The sequence below is a fragment of the Acomys russatus genome, chromosome 30, assembly GCF_903995435.1.
Source record: "Acomys russatus chromosome 30, mAcoRus1.1, whole genome shotgun sequence".
In the NCBI taxonomy this organism is placed as follows: domain Eukaryota; kingdom Metazoa; phylum Chordata; class Mammalia; order Rodentia; family Muridae; genus Acomys; species Acomys russatus.
Window position 1 is genome coordinate 14,099,412 of NC_067166.1, and position 17,146 is coordinate 14,116,557.

General features: G+C 45.4%; 1 protein-coding gene across 1 annotated transcript in view; it reads right to left on the reverse strand.

Annotated features, from left to right (window-relative positions):
• Thbs4 (thrombospondin 4) overlaps positions 1-17,146 on the reverse strand; it is a 42,453-nt gene that overhangs the window by 14,519 nt on the left and 10,788 nt on the right. The window contains exons 3-10 of the mRNA XM_051172498.1: positions 12,083-12,330; positions 9,368-9,476; positions 8,687-8,769; positions 8,344-8,395; positions 7,932-8,134; positions 6,422-6,559; positions 3,483-3,551; positions 483-635 (exon numbers count right to left, since the gene is read on the reverse strand). Coding sequence (XP_051028455.1) covers positions 483-635; positions 3,483-3,551; positions 6,422-6,559; positions 7,932-8,134; positions 8,344-8,395; positions 8,687-8,769; positions 9,368-9,476; positions 12,083-12,330 — 1,055 coding nt within the window. The remainder of the gene's footprint in view (positions 1-482; positions 636-3,482; positions 3,552-6,421; positions 6,560-7,931; positions 8,135-8,343; positions 8,396-8,686; positions 8,770-9,367; positions 9,477-12,082; positions 12,331-17,146) is intronic.

Consider the following 17,146-nt stretch of genomic DNA (forward strand, 5'->3'; position numbering starts at 1 on the left):
GGCCTTCGTGGGAGTCTGATTTCTAAGTTTCTAACTTTGCCCCTATTTACCTCTGCCCTCCTACCCAGCATAACAATGGACGTTTAAAAGGTGAGGACAGTTATGGTATGCCATGAAGTATACAACCGCAGGACAGAGCCGTGGGAGAGGGCAGGAGGCTCTCCCATCTCTCAGCTGTTGGCATTTTAGGCAAAATGTCCATAGATGGTCACAGGGTGTTAGTGTCCCTTAGGGACTCCACCACTCAGGTGCCCAAGTGGCTGGTTGCTCCTCAGCCAAGAGAGACAAGGGGAGATCATAGACAGCTGGGCCTCGGATTGTGGCTCAGAAACTTAACTGAGCCATTTATAGTCTATTCTGTGATGGTCTTGGCTACAACTTTGAATTTTCGGCACACTTTCACCCCGAAGCAAGTAGAAACTGGGGGAGGGTTGCACTTCAATAGGAAGGGGAAGAAACCATGAAGCAAACCAAGGGCTTACCACACACGTCACATCCCCCTGCCTCTCTTCAATGCACTGTGCGTTCACGCTGCACGGGTTCAGCTCTGGGTTCCTGCAGTTCCTTTCAGCCTTGCATCCCCTCGTCTGATCCCCAGTGTATCCTGGCTTGCAGGGTCCACAGCGATAAGATCCCTAGAGGGGACAAAGCTGGAGTTGAGCAAACATCTTTTGTCTCCACTCGGTGGTACCAGGATTGAGCATAAGGGTTCATAGCTCTCTGTTCACACGCGTGTCTTGTAACCTCCTACGCATGTTGGTGGACCTACCACCCACCAGGCTGGAAGCTGCAAGTGGCCACGCAGCTGTTAGACAACCAGGCCTGGAGGAGAAGGCTGGATGGGGACCAGCTCCCCCCTAGAGGGAAAGGGGGAACATGCTGAAGGGTCCAGTGAGGTCCTGGGAGGCAGAACGACAGAGTTCACTCTGGCGATAGGAAGATTGCTTGATTAAAAGGCTAGATTAAAGCTAACAGTTCCTTTGGCTTTTATACACACACAGACATGGTGATGGCTTGCATTGACAAGTCCTGATGACGTGGGTTACCTGGGAAGAATCAGAGAAGCTGTTGGCTCCACAGGGCACTTCACAGGCTAGGGAGGACTTCTAACTTTTTTTTAAAAATTAAAATATATTAATATGGATAGTTTTCAGAGTTCTTTTTAAATATTCATTTATTTATATTTAATGTATATGAATATTTTGCCTGTATGTTTGTATGAGCACCAAATGCATGCCTGGTGCCTCCAGAGGCCAGAAGAGGGTGTCAGACCCTCTGGAACTGGAATTATAGATAGTTGTGAGCCTCCGTGTGGATGTTGGGACCCAAACCCTGGTTCTCTGTGGGAGCAGTGAATGCTATTAACCCCAGAACCATTTTCAGTACTTCAAAGTATTTTTATTCATTATTTCAGCTCTACTAAAATTCAATTAGTAAATTATATATATGCACATATATATACATACACACATTTATATATGTGTATATAAAATGGGAAACATGTAGGGTGTGTGGAGGTCAGAAAACAGCTTGTGGGAGTTGGTTCTCGCCTTCCACCAGGTGGATCCCAGGGATTGAACATAGGATGCTGAGCTTGGCAGCAAGCACTTTAACCTGCCAAGCCATCTCGCTGGCCCAGGAATTGCATGTCCTTAAATGATTCAATGATATGATTTGTGTCAGCATTGTGAATAATTTTCACAGCTAATTTTCATGGCACAGCTATCAACTCATTGTAGTGACCGTTTTGTTTGTTTTGTTTTTAGATAAAGTATCACTTTATAGTTCAAGCTGGCCTGGAAGTCACTAGGCAGCACAGAGCAGCCTTGGATTTAAGGTGATCTTGCTGCCTCAGCCCCCTGTGTACTGGTATTACAGGTGTGACCTTCCCTCTTTTGGTTCAAATGTTCATTTTACATATATAATAATATAGCACTGTAAAATATGCCCACCATGCTTTTATGACAGTACCTCAGAATGTATTCATCCACAAAGCTTAACTGATAGAATAATTTACAGGTGAAAGGTTGTAGTAAATTTGGAACTCTTGACTGGCAATGCCAAGTGTTGTATGCCAGCAGTTTTTAAAATAATCTATCAGCTTGGCTGGACATGCTGTCAACTCGTTCCTTTTCATGGCTTTTGGTGTTGTTTGTTTGTTGGTTGGTTGGTTGTTTTTTGTTTGTTTTTGTTTTCTCTGGCCAATTCCTTCATCCTAGTGTTCTCTGGAGTTCTACCCACTGTCCACATTTCTTCCCTCTAGGTGGCTGCTGCGTTTACCATTATACCATGGTTTCCCAAGTCTATTTCTGCAGACAAGCTTTATCCTGGAAAGGGCTAAAAAGCCTGAGTGCCATTACGTTCCCAAAGATCACAGCATCATGGAGAACACCTCAGGCTCTGCAGCAAGACTGGGAACCCGTGGAGTTGTGTGGCCTCAGCCTAATTACGCCACATCCCTGTGGGGCAGTCTTTTAACCGATAAACTGGGCACCACACACTCCTGCCTACTCATAGGGCTCTCATGAGAGTTAAAGGATATCATGGTATTCCTAAAGGAAGGAGGAAATTAGGAACAGAACCATTTTCCCAGAGAATTGTGGGGAGTTAGAAACAAGCATTTCTGTAAAAGTTATGACGACTGAGAAGAATCGGAACTCGGTTTGCTGATATTCCTCCTGTCCCATCTTTCATCTTCACACAGTTAGTAGGAATGTCCAGAAATAAAACCTATGCTGGATTATTTAAATTATAGGCTTCCCTAAGCTCTAAGCATTCAAATTTAATTCAAATGGATATTGAAAAGTTGATTTAAAAAAAAAAAAAAAGAAAGAAAAGAAAACTGTTTAATGACCCGGTTGTCACTAGTAAAATACTGGACCATTACCATTAACACAACCTCACGGGCCTTTCATGTCAAGGCTGCTTTTGATCATCACCATCAATTTACCTGGATTGGAATTCCCTCAGAGACCCAGCTCTTGGTGTATAGTGAGAGACGTTTCCAGAAAGATTTAACTAAGGAAGAAACACCTAGTGCGAGCCTCAGTGGTCCCATACAGTAAAGTGGCAAGAGGAGAGAGCTACTTGAAGACCAGCATTCACCTGTCTTGGCTTCCTGCCTGTGGGCACAGAGAGACCAGCTGCCCCACACTCACTACCACTCCTTCCCAGCCACAGTGGACTGTGAGCCTAAGAGAGCCGTGCCTTCCTAAGTTGTTTTTGTCCAGTGACTATTTTCACAGCGATGAGAGGGAAAAATAACAATTAAAAACCAGACAATTTTGACACAGGATAAAAAAAAAAAACTTGGCTTATTAATATAAAAAAGGAACTACAAGATGGTTCCACCTGTTAACATGCCCTCAGCACAGACTCTTGTCCTCATTCTCCCAATCAAATGCTGCATGTGCATGCTCTGTGTGTGTCTGGAGCTATGATGCGCACACACCCACCTGCCTCCGAGCCTGAGAAATACTTACCAGAGTGTTAATGCAGATCGAATTCAGAACGCATGCCCCATTTCGGCACTCATCAATGTCAGTGCACACCTAGGCATAAAAGTTCAAAGACATCTCACCCGCTGCTTAAATAGAGAAGCAAACCAATAGTCCTGTCTCACTACAATTGGGGAAAGACACACAAGAGTTTTAGGGAGAATGGTGAGTGGGGATTGTTTTAGCGCCCTGGGCATTGGTGCACTTAATCTAATTGCAGGCACTGTATTCATGCAGGTTACAGACAGAGGAGATGTTTGCATAACTTATCTATTCAGTAACCTTTAGTCAGGAGAACCTTTTCTTTTCTGCTTGGTCCCCAACACAGGTCTGAGGATTCCTACCTTCCTTCAGTTCTAGAAAATTCTCAGCTTCTCTCCAGTTTTGTTATTTCTAGTCCTTCTTTGGATCCGCCATCAGAGAAATCATGACTGTCTCATAATAGCTTCTTCGGTCCCTGACCTCTCACTTGTTTTGTGTATCTTAGCTAAGTTCCAAGAAGTGGTCTCAGACTTGCCCTTCAGCTGGCGAATCTCCAGTTAGTTGTGTCTAATTTGATTCACCCATCCACTGAGTTTTGAAAAACTGGTTTTGTTTTTCACTGTGCTCCATTGTGACATTTTCATAGATGTGTCATCTATTGAGTAATTAAATTCAGGGCTTATACTTTTAATTGATAATACCCTTTTCCCTTACTTCAAAAATAATTTTTATTGAGCTTTTAATTTCATTTTTAAATGTTTCTAATTTGAATGGAATTACATCACTTCTCCTCCCCTTCCCTCCTCTAAAGCCTTTCTAAGGTCACCTCCCTTGGACCCTTCCTATGCCCCACGACTCTCAAGTTAACAGCCTCTTTTTCTTTGATTATATTTGTTACATGTATATATATATGCACACATATACACAAAAAACTTCTGCATCTATGACTCACAGAACATTAAAGAAGAGAAGATGGAAATATTATAAGAGCCAGAATACTAGGAAGTCTTCTGTGGAAACAGTCTCTTCTAGAAATGGCTGTATAAACAAGACCAGAGCAATAGCGATATCAGCGGCTATATTAACATGGCAGGGGGAATGTCATGGGGTCCCACCCCTAGCCAAAGAACTACAGGCCACTATTGATTGCTCGGAGGGGTATGAGCCCACTGTTGGTTGTCCAGTGCAGAGTGGTCAGCCTTGAAACCATCTACACACAGTGATGATAGCTTCATGTGGATACTTTTCACATGTGTCTAGTTTTTCCTAACAGTACCCTTTTCTTTAGCCACAGCACAGATCCTCTTATATTCAGTTGACGTTTATCAAGTTTCCTCGTCGCAGTTCCTTCACAGCAGCCCTGGGTTTGGGCACTCACTGGCCCTGGTGCTCACATCTGCACACACATCTGTTATGTCTTAGGTTGGCTGCAGCTCTGGGCCGTAACTGCCTCAGGGAGGTTTTATGTGAATAGCTATGCTTTACCGATAACACAGACTCGGAGTTTATAACTGTAAACAGTGGAAACCTGGTGCTGTGGGGCATGGCAGGCCATTTTTTACCTTTGCCAACCATGTCCCAAAGGCGAAGTCAAACTCTCATGCTCCTTTGAGCTACTGATGTTTTTTCCATCTCTGTGTCATGGAGAGGGAAGTTCCCTGAGGACCCTGGCTTTAGATAGGATAGATACATACATACTAGGTCTCCTAACACTTACGACCACCGTACCCTCGTTCATACTGACAGCCCTTGCTCCTCAGGTCCATGAGCTGGTGTGGCACTGACATCCCTTACAGGCCTGGAAATACTGCTTCCTTTGATTTCTACTAAAGTGGCAATTCATTAAAACTCATCATAAAGTTTTATCAAGGCAATTCCTTCATTCTCTCATACACACACCAAGAAAGACAGAGAGAGAGAGAGAGAGAGAGAGAGAGAGAGAGAGAGAGATAGACAGAGAGACAGAGACAGAAAGACAGACAGACAAACATGCATAATTAGGCTTAGGAATTCATATATATATGTATATATATTAATCTATACATATATATGGATTGATATATCCACTAGGAACGGCCCCTTACGAGCTTATCAAGTATTTTATATGGCATTTTGCCTATTCTCCTTGATTTAGTCTGAGAGATTTTATCCTTAGAAGAAAACCTTGGCTCATTATCCCAGTGGCTCCTTGTCATTCCTGTGCCTGGTTTGCTTTTTTTTTTTTTTCTTCCAAGCCTAAAAAGTGATGCCCTCCAGAATCCTCTGACAAGCAGCAAGGAAATAATGACCCCCTTGCCCTTCTTCAAAGCTAATAATTTCCCTAAGGTAGTAAAATATATTTATAGACCAGCCATTTTTAAGGGCCAAAAAACATCAAAAAGCATTTCACAGTCAGTCGGTTAAATAACGGCCAGATAGCGCAGAGCTTTCGGAGATAAATGGACACTGGCATGCGGTACTGAGGTGCTTTCTGGCAATTTATAGCTTATATAAGAAGAAGGGTAAGCTTCCTCTGGGGGGGGTGTTATCTCGCCTCTTCAAATCCTCTCATCTTAAAGCGCCTTCTGATTGGCAACAACGGCTCTATAAAGTGATCTAATTTCCCCAAGCTTTTATTTGCCTCTAGATTCACAATTTCTTCTGTAGGACAAGATGTCCGAAGGCTGTCAACAGAGTGAGTCTGAAATCAGTCTGCGCGGCCTCCTATTCCGCATTTACTGCTTTGCTAGCGATACTCGATTACCCCAGCTTTAACAGCGTCCTCTTCTAGACTTTATGGGCATATGCCCCTCAGCAATGAGTCAAGATAACTTTCCCTTACCACACTGCGCGATACTCCACAGGGCACTGGCTGCTCACGGTGGTAAGGGTTAGGCTGAGAAGCTGGGGAAATTGCCTGATAATGAAAAGTGAATGGAAAAAACCCCACCATTTCTGCTCACCTGCTTGTTGGTCTTAGCGAAGTTGATCCCAACACCCTGCACCATGGGCCCAGTGAAGCCTACTGGGCATGCGCCACAGCTGAAACCCGGAGCCAAGTTCACGCAGCGCACACCTGGGTAGCAGGGATGGTATCTGCACTGGGGAAAGAAAATGTTCATTCTTTAGTTCCGTGGGGAAAATAACCTGGAGCTCCCCACCGTTTGTTTCATACACTTATTTATTCCTTCATATCCTGTGGAGATTAAATTTTCCAATATCATAGTTAGCTGTTTGGGTTGCCCTGTGGTTGTTTACCACATTGCAGATGAGGCTCCGCCAACGTTAAGTTGTGCTTTAACATTAGCCAGACTGTGTCCAGGTGTGATAAGCTCCCCGGTGTTCTAAGGATTCCCTGGGAAAGGCTGGCGTGCCTGCCCCGGTCCTCAGGGGGCTTTTAGACTACGCCTAGAGCATCTGGGAGCCTTAAGTAGAAACTGGGGCCGGGCATTTCCTACAGTGAGACAGGGTTCTTCAGGGAGGGTCTGCCTCGCTGCCCTGTCCAGGCCATGACTGTTCCAAAGGCCACCTAAAAGAGCCTACAAGATGGTTCTGATATCTATTAAAAAACAAAAACCCTTTAGCTAATGTAAAAAACATGAGCAGTTCCTGCCCTTTCACAAAGGAGGAAAATTCCAGCTCACAGATAAAAACCAGATATAGTTCTGTGGAACACGTGCCATATCAGCTCTCCAAGTGAGGGATTTTTAAGAGACCAGCCTCGCTTCACACTATGGGGCGAGCATGGGGGTGCGGGTGCGGGGGTGCGGGTGCGGAGGTGCGGGTGCGGGTGGGGGAGACCAGACCCGCAGTCAGCTGAGCAGCTGTTAGCCTTCAGGGCCCATATGAGAGGTGCTCCCTTACTCTTCTTGCTGTTGCTGGAAGGCACATTTTGGAGGCAGCTTTGCCACCAGCTATGGGTCCTGTTATGTGAGCAGCCTTGGCACTGGATGAAAGTTCTGCCAAGGCTCTGCCTGCTTGCAAGTATGCTCGCTGGCTTCCATGTTGGTACTTCGGCGACTCTCAGGCCCCCCAAACAGATCTGCTTGCTGTGAGATTCCCTCTGTTCCTTTATTTTAAGAAGCCCAAAGAAAGATATTACAACTTCTGGAGCAAGGGCTCTTACACCAACCCTTAGTTCCCACACAGGGGACTTCTACTATAAATTGTTTTAGAGAAATAATCAACACATGTTGGAGTGGAAAGTAGGAACTACAGCAACGTAGCAATGTGGCCAAGTTAAAAAAAAATCTGGGAACACAGAGCAAAGTGACAATCATGGCTACAGCTGTGTGTTATGCTTTCCTACTGCCACTCATTGTGTCTCAGAGACTCCAGGCATCCATAAGGAAGTCCCCTGGAGCCCCGAGGACACAACCCAGGTGGCCCCTGATACACAGTATGGCTTCATGTTCCACAGTGATCAGAAAGAAACCTGGAGAGGAGGTTCCATTCTGTTCAGCTGAGCGTTACCTCATCCACGTCAGAACAGGTGATCCCGTTGCCCGTGTAACCGTCTGGGCACGGTCCACATTGGAAGCCATCCCTGGTGTCCGTACATCGGACACCTCGGAAACAGGGGCTGGAGTCACAGCGACGCGTTGGGCGAGTTGGGGGTGCTGGAGGAGCTATGGGTACCAGTGTGTTCGGGGTTGGGGACTGAAAACTCAGAGGACCTAGAAAACAAGAGCCATTCAATCCAGAGACGTATTAACTCGTGTAGAATACGTAGGACGCAAAGTGAAATTTGGCTTCCCATATTTTTTCCCCCTTCCCACTAACCCCTGTGCAGAGCTCCCAGAAGCTGCAGTCACGTGACCTCGCTTCAGATCCGCCGTCTGTACCACCACCCTCAGAATGAGCAAGTCAGCACAGAAGCACTTACCACAAGCCTGGCATTCGGCAATAGTGTTTCGTAAAAACGATGTTTCCTTGACCTTTAGGAATAGAAGAAAAATTTTGCCCAGAATGATAGTCTTTGTAGAGCTGCCCAAGAAAGCGTCCTATAGTACTGAAGGAGCCTGTGATGCTCCCCCACAGCCTTGGCCATGGAGGCTCCTGGCAAGCAGGCTCCCCCTCTTTCCTTCCGACCGAGCCTTGGGCTGGTGGGCTGTGTAGGGTTTTGTGAGGTGTCCCCAGTCTAAGCTCCCTGCCTGTGCTGGCCTGCCGCTCCACCCACCAGCACAGAAGCTGCTATCCTAATGCCTCATGATGGCCTCATTGCTTACCTGCTGCCTCAGGAGATCCTTCACTTCTCCAAGGAGCTGGTTTAATTGTGTCATTTGACCCAAGAACTGCCGATTAAAATCTCCTGCGGGAAGAGCCAAAGGTAAGGAGCATTCAGCCAGTGTCGTATGGTTCTGCAGACTAGGCATCAAGGGCCTTCCTTGTACGTGCTCTGCGAAGCACTCTAGTTATAGGCCTAGCTCTTGGGTTTTCCAAGATAGGGTCTTACTCTATAATCCAGACTGATATCAAACTGGCAATCCTCCTGCCTCAGCCTCCTGAGTGCTGGGAACATAGGTATGCGCCTCCATGTCTGGTTGGGGGGATGGCATTTCTAAGTGATTCAAAGTCAAAACACTCTCCAGATAATCACTAGGACAAGAGGATTAAAAAATCTCGAGTATCTGAATTTAATTTAGGGGAATGTATCTAGTTCAGCTAACAAAATGCTGCTGCTAATGCTGTTGGCTAGTTAGTCCAAATTTGTGAGTTATAAAAATGAAAGGTCAGTAGGAGATTCCTTGGCCTGAACTTTGTCCAGGAACCTCATTTGTCCAGATGCGCTCTCTGGGGCTACTGTGCTCTCAGCACATAGGTGGGTTAGGGGGCTCCATCTTCCTTAGGAGCCTTGACACCTGAGACCTGTATTGCTGAGAGTGTGCATACTGCCCCGGAGCCCACACCTGTGCTTGTGGCAGCCAGCGGCTCACTCTGCTGCAGGAAACAGTCTTGTAGGCTGGCCACCTGGAACAGCGAGCCCCGCACCACCAGCTTCAGCTCTTCCAAGAAGTCCTGGGAGAGAGAGGGGTGGGGGTGGGGGAGGGGAGAGTGCACATGTACCACAGATCACTGCCACCATTCAAAAGCAGACAGGCTTTAACAGAGTAGCCCTGTGTGCTTGGAACAAGGCGTTTACATAATTTCCTGTAGGTTCACATTTTCCCTTAAGGCTGTGTGGCCCACCTTTTTGACCGAAGCAAATGCGGAAGTTGCCAGTTGCCTAGGAGAATCCTGGCACCGGAAGGGGGGTTTTCTGTCACAGTAATAAACATGTTATTCTGTGGCAGGAACCTCTCAAGGGCTGCTGGGAGTTTGCTTATAGTGTTTAGATTACAATAAAATAACGGTTCAGCTCAAAGCTGTGCTGTTCTTAGGGTGTCTCAGCTCCAGGCTGTCACAACAAGCTCCTGACTTATTTGGGCCCCCTCCAATCTCCCCTTGGTCACAAACTCAGTCTCCTGACTCTTTTCATCTTGTACTCATTTGTATGATGCGACTATGGCAGAAAAAGTTTATGTCAGCCGCTAATGTGAAGCAAACGTTGCTATTTTTGATTAAGTAAGCATTTTCAGAAGAATTCAGGGTTTTTAAGTTCGTAAGGTTTATTCAACCTAGTAACGAGCACCGTGTTGGTTGTCAGACTGTGTGGCCCAGGGAGGCAGGACTTTGGGTAGGTCTGGTCTCTATGTCTAGAGTGAGTCCCGTTGTTGACTAACTGACTCCATGTGGCCATGGAGACCGAGGGCCTATGGCTAGTCTAAGATGGTAGAACTTTTGAGAAGATTCTGAGTATAGTTTGTGAGATCTTGTCATGCTGAGTCCTGACTTTCAGCAACTGGTTTATTTGACCGTGGACACCATCATTCTTAAAAATAACCAGTGGCCACACTTTTGATTGCTGTTCCCTTCTGGGTAACTTGGGGCCCGAGAAATAAAGCCCCTCATATCTTTTTAAGTCATTAGTTGTCTTCTCTAGAAAATAAAAATTTGTCTTTTGAATTATTAAAAACCAAAACGAAAACCAAGTGTCCCGTAGAGTTCAGCTTTCTTGGAATTTCTACTTTACAAAGTTCCTACTTAACAATACTTAATGATACCCATGAACAGAGTTCTAGGACCAACTTTAGGGTCTTCACACCACGATCTAAAGCATCACTGCGGTCCTACTAGCAATGGAAACCACTGCTTATCCCCTGAGTCTTTGTAGGGTGGGCACAGCCAGCCTGTGGCTAAAGCACATATAATGAAACGGAAAAATAGAAATGGAAAATGAGCATGGAGGTGCAGGGGACCACAGCACTGTGGAGTTGCAGGGGACCACAGCACTGTGGAGTTGCAGGGGACCACAGCACTGTGGAGTTGCAGGGGACCACAGCGCTGTGGAGTTGCAGGGGACCACAGCACTGTGGAGTTGCAGGGGACCACAGCACTGTGGAGGTGCAGGGGACCACAGCACTGTGGAGTTGCAGGGGACCACAGCGCTGTGGAGTTGCAGGGGACCACAGCGCTGTGGAGTTGCAGGGGACCACAGCGCTGTGGAGTTGCAGGGGACCACAGCACTGTGGAGTTGCAGGGGACCACAGCACTGTGGAGTTGCAGGGGACCACAGCACTGTGGCCCAACACATCATCTTAGCTGCAGATGATGATGGTGCTGCTGCTTTCCGTCCCAGACAGCGCTCAAGAGCTGTGACTGGATACAGCTGATTCAGAGGACGAAGACTTCCAGTTCTTTATAGAAGTCAAAGCACCTCACAGAAAAAACAAAAACAAAAACAAAAACAAAAACCCTCTAAGAAAGAAAACATCCCACCAACATGGCATGAAACAGAAGACAGACTTGATGGGAGTTTTTTGTTTTTGTTTTTGTTTTTTTTTTTGAGATTACATTGAACAAAGCCATCATGGAGCGTACCTTTGTTACTGAATGTTCTTCCAGTATCAGTGAAATAAAATGTTGTTTCTTGTGCTTCTTAACCAATGGCAGTTATCAACCATTCTTTGTCATTGGCATTAAAATAATAAATAACAACATTATAGAAGGAGTGAAAATACATGGTCCTGGGCTGGAGAGATGGCTCAGCAGTTAAGAGCACCATCTGCTTTTCCGGAGGTCTGAGTTCAATTCCCAGCAACCTCATGGTGCCTCACAACCATCTAACATGAGATCTGGTTCCCTCTTCTGGCATGCAAGTAGGTGTACATGCAGGTAGAACACTATATATAAGAAATAAATAAATCTTAAAAAAAAGAAAATACATGGTCCTGTCAGACAAAGGTAATTTACTTATTTTAGCTACCTTTTCTGAACTTTACAATTGTTTGAAAAGCCAACTCCAGGGAATCTACTTATTTCGCCAGGAATAGAAGTTCTCAATTTTGAATTCCTATTAAATATCAATTTAAAAACATTGATGCCTAGGCCCCAGATCCTTAGATTCCAATTTATTCTGTATTAAGGGGGCTATCTAACAAATGCTTTGCAATTTCCCAAGTGACTCTAATACAGAGCACTGGACAAACAGGGATGATCTGACACATTCTCCTTAGCATAGGCCTTTGTACCTTGGGCCACGGAAGCCCATTTTCCACCTTGGAGAACTGTTTGTGGGTTCCTACCTGCGGCTTCCTCTGGAATGTCCTCAATTCAATGGACTCAGGGTTCTGGGTGAGGCCAGAAAAGGCTCTGGGGAGGTTGTGCACCGAATCCACTTGGGTACAGTCCAGGTAGAGTTCTATGGAGGCAGCCCCTCTCTGCAAGTTGCTCAGTCTCAGGAGAATCCTGTGGCGCCTCCCATCAGCCAGCTGCAAGTTGTTGAAAACCACCAAATGGATCTTCCCATCGTCCTTCAGGTAACGGAGGATGGCTGGAACCAAATCCAGAGCAGAGACGTTATGAGAAGAAGGAAGATGGCTCTTGGCTGAGTGACCTTCTGTCACAAGGTTGGGCCACCACAAATAGTGGAGGTTGTAGCCACAAATATTGATTTTCCAGTTTGTGTGGCCAGGTACTATTCCTGGCGTGGAGCAGTACTATCTGGCAACCTATCTTTATCCTGGGCATATTTTATGAGGATGGAGGAACAAAGAACTTGGGCTGGGTGTGGTGGCTCACGTCTTTAATCCCAGCACTCGGGAGGCAGAGGCAGGCAGGTCTCTGTGAGTTCAAGGCCAGCCTGGTCTACAAAGCGAGTCCAGGACAGCCAAGGCTACACAGAACAACCCCATCTCAAAAATACAAAACAAAACAGAACAAAGAACTCTAGCAAATCCACAAATAAACATCCTAACTTTAAGAAAGAGCTGCCCCCCATCAGAAAGTCAGGTAACATTCATGTTCATTCCTAAAGGCATGTATTCATTAGCTCACCAAGCACAAGTACCCCTGAGCACTTTAGTGAGTGCTGTTCTTAGTTGCTTTAGTTTCCTAGGCCAGCCCTGTGAAACTAGGATAAGCACTGGGGCAGCGAGTGAAAGTTAGACAAGGAGCTCACTCATGTCGTCATCACGAGGGTAGGACTAAAATCAGAGCCCCAGTGCCATGTGTTCCAGGGTATGGCCAGGTCTTTGTAAGCATAGCTCACGTCACTTTAGATGTAGTGTCATCGTCCTTCAGCAAGCTGTCCCTAACGTGACCCTCTCTTCTGTTCGTCCCAATGCAAAGCTATTTCTCTTATATGCACTAACTAAAACTTGGTGGGCATTTAAATAGGGCCTGAGCTGAAACCTGGTCCTGCAAGCTAAAGTTTTGTGAGTGGAGTTCTTTGGCTGAGTTTTGCTAGAAAGACTGAAAGGATTTGTTTCCAAGGGTTTCACACACACACACACACACACACACACACACACACACACACACACACACAAGAGAGAGAAAGACAGAGACAGAGACAGACAGAGACAGAGACAGAGAGACAGACAGAGACAGAGAGACAGAGACAGAGAGACAGAGATGGAGACAGAGACACAGACAGAGACAGAGAGACAGACAGAGAGCTAAAATTAAATTAAAACAATCTTTTTTTTTTTTTAAAAAGACTTATTTATTTATTTATTATGTATACAGTGCTCTGCCTGCATATACACTCATAGGCCAGAAGAGGGCATCAGATTACACTGTAGATGGTTGGGAGCCACCATGTGGTTGCTGGGAATTGAACTCAGGACCCCTGGAAGAGCAGTCAGTGCTCTTAACCCCTGAGCCATCTCTCCAGCTCAAAACCAATCTTTTAAAAATAAAAGAATGCTCATCTCAGGGCCGTAGAGATGGCTCAGTGAATATGCATTCTTCTCATTATTAATTCATTCTCTCTGACTGCAGTGTCCCCTCCCTCCTCTTCTCCCAGTCCTCCCCCTCTTTCTCCCCTCCCCATCCACTCCTCCATTTCCCTTCAGAAAAAGAACAGGCCTCCCAGGGACGTCAACCAAACATGGCATGACAAGTTGCAATAAGACTAGGCACCTCCCCTCATACTAAGGCTGGGCGAGGCAACTCAGTAGGAGGAAAAGAGTCCCTCAAAACAGGCAAAAGAGTCAGGGAAAGCCCCTGCTCCCACTGTTAGGAGTCCCACAAAACCAAGCTACATAATAGTAACATAGGATGCACATTCTTGCTGCCAAGATGATCCACACGGTCAAAGACGAGAAGCAACTGCTGGAACTATCTCTAGCTCTGATGAGCTCAGCTGATGTGCACATGCACATGTCGAGTGATGAAATGTAGCAAACACGTTAGATAATGTTTACTTGATGTTTTTGTTAATACATACACCACAGAGCATGTGAGACTGAGAACAATGGGTTTCTTACATTAAAGCACAATCATAGAGCAAGTCCCCAGGATAGCAAGACCCTGTTCCAGGGTGGACACATGGCCCAGCAGTCAGGAGCACCTGGCTTGGTTCCCAGAACCCACATGAGGGTTCACAACTCTGTAACTCCAACTCAGGGATTTAGTGCCCTCTTCTGGACTTTATGGTCACCAGGCATGCATATAGTGTACATATATACATGCCGATAAACACCCATACAAAATAAAAATAAAGCTTTATAAAAAATAAAATAGATTCATATAAAAAGACATTCGTGAGTGTTTGTTTTGAGACAGAGTTTCTCTATGTAACAGAGCTCTGGCTGTCCTGGACAGATCAGACTGGCCTTGAACTCACCGAGCTCTACCTATCTCTGCCTCATGAGTGCTGGAATTAAAGGGATATGCCAGCATACTCAGCTGGCATTCTTGGTGTTTTATTGAATAAAAAGCAAAAAGAAGTTGTAAGTATATCTTCATTCAGAAAATTTGTATATGTATATATGTGTGTACACACAAGTATATATATGTATATATGTATTACATAAATGTATGCACTGTAGAGAAAATTGTCAATCCTAGTTGGGTAATTTCTGAGTGTTTCATGAATCTCTTTTTTCTTTTTGCCTCATCTTTAGTGCCTAAGTTTTCTATGTGAAATATCTATTACTTATATATAGACTAGTGAACATGGGGCCAGCAGGATGATTCAACTGGTAAGGGCACACGCTGTCAAGCCTGACAACTTGAGTTCAACCTGCAGGACCCATGCTGTGGTGTGCACACTTGTACATGTGTGTGCATGCACGCACACATTCATGCATGCATGTGCACACATATGTGAACTCACACAAATCAACACATTTATATTAAAACAAAAACAAAAAATGAAAGCTAGTATACGTATTTGAGTCTCCGATGCTGTTGATCTGTGTGATTTGTGACAAGTAACCTGATGTGTCTTTCCTCGGGTGCCTTTTCAGCTGACTGGAAATGCCAAGCCAGAGCTGACGCAGGGGCCAGTTAGCCAACAAACCATAAAGTTTCAGTGTTGCCAAAGAAAATGGTAAATTTAAAGCTTTGCCCACATCACACTTTCTAGGTTCACTTTCCTGCTAGGTTTGCTTTTCCGTTCGACAACTGTGTGGGGACAGGACTGGCACCGTGTTCTGTGACACACACATGCCAGGAGGAGTCTGACAGAGCGTTTTATATGTCTGTGTGGTCACCGCTGTGTCCTCCCGTCAGAGAAGAGCTTTAAAAGCTGGGCCTTCTGTGGAAGCTCAGTGCTCACTTTCCTGAGTATTGGTTAGACTTAATACAAATGATAGCCATGGTATGACAAAATATGCTGACTGTGGGATACACACGCGGAGAAATCCACCCCTTTCCGCCTGAGTTTGGCGAGTGTCGGTGCTGAGTCACTTCCCCTGAGGAGAAGATGAAGATTTATTTCTAATCCTGGATGTATCAGAATCTTTACCGTTTTATTTACTACTTACTGTACCACAAATTAATTAAAAACAATGGCTACATGGCTTGGAATTGGAGACATGTACAGTAACTAAGAGGAGGAGAAATTGAAAGCAAACATAAGCGCCATTTCACTTTTGAAAACTTCAATTCCTCCGCCACTCAGAACAGCTTGCAAATACCTGGTTCTTTACAAGCTAATAAAAATACCACTTGTGTATTAAACTTGAATTAGGTCATGCGCGCGGTTAGCCAAACCACTGCCGTCCTCGTTAGAGCCACTACTTATCCTCTCTGTATTAACAGTTTAAGAAGACAGACACGCACTTAAGACACACAGTTAAAACAAATACTCTTGATTTTCCTCCCCCCAAACTAAGACTTCTGTGGATTTCAATGGAAACATCTTTCAGGCGCATTGCCACTTTCAGCAAACCTTTTCAGAGCACATGGGTCGTGGTTTATTTTCATAGCTGAATAGCTGAGATGAGCTTTATAAACAGGACCCAGTGGAGTAAATGCCGTGAAAATGAACTTTCAAAGAACAATTAAATGATTGCGTTTAAAGCTTTCCACATAAATAAAAGCTGATAGAGTGGCACTTCTCCATCCTAGCCTGTGCAGAAAACTCTGTCCGTGTGCTCAGACTCTCCTGGAGGAGTGTTGTATTTCTGCTTTTTTTTTTTTTTTTTTTTTTTGGTGCATGTGCAACACCAGCTCCCAAATGACACATTCCTTCATGCGGCTAGGACTTGTGACAAGGGGAGGATGGATACAGAAACTTTCACAGTGTCTGCTAGAAAAATTATCAAGTGCTATGACATTTACCGTTCTTCATTCTTGATCCAATAATTTTCATTTCTCCTATGGCTTCCATTTTTCATTTTTCTCTTTTATGGCAAATTCCTCACTTCACTGCCTCCATACTTTTATATTACATCCTCTGAGTCCTTAGCCCGCTCCAGAAGACAGTCAGGGAAGTCAACTTGTCCTTATTGTTCACAGAGACCCTCAAGCAGCCCAGACTTCTGTCTCTGGAGACCCTGCAGCCTGCTGGGTGGGTGCCTCCTGACCTCCCCAGAAGCAGAGAACACACATGCTCCTTCTTTTCAGAGCTGCCAGGATCCGGAAGCCAGCCCCTGACCCTGGAACCCCACACCTCTGCCAGATCAGCTCTCTGGGGAAAGTTCCTGGGTACAGTTTTGTTTCTCCAGCTGCAGCACGGTCCGTTCCCATGAGCAGCTTGGCATTCCACTAATCTTGCAGGCTGATGCTGGTTGATGCCCTCGTGGCAATTGCTTCTACCTCTGTCTGCCGTGTCCCTGGGTTCCTCTGCTAGACCCCTGGCTCACCCTCCATCATTGGTCCTTTTTGTATTTTAGGACTGAAAGACCGAGTTTCCT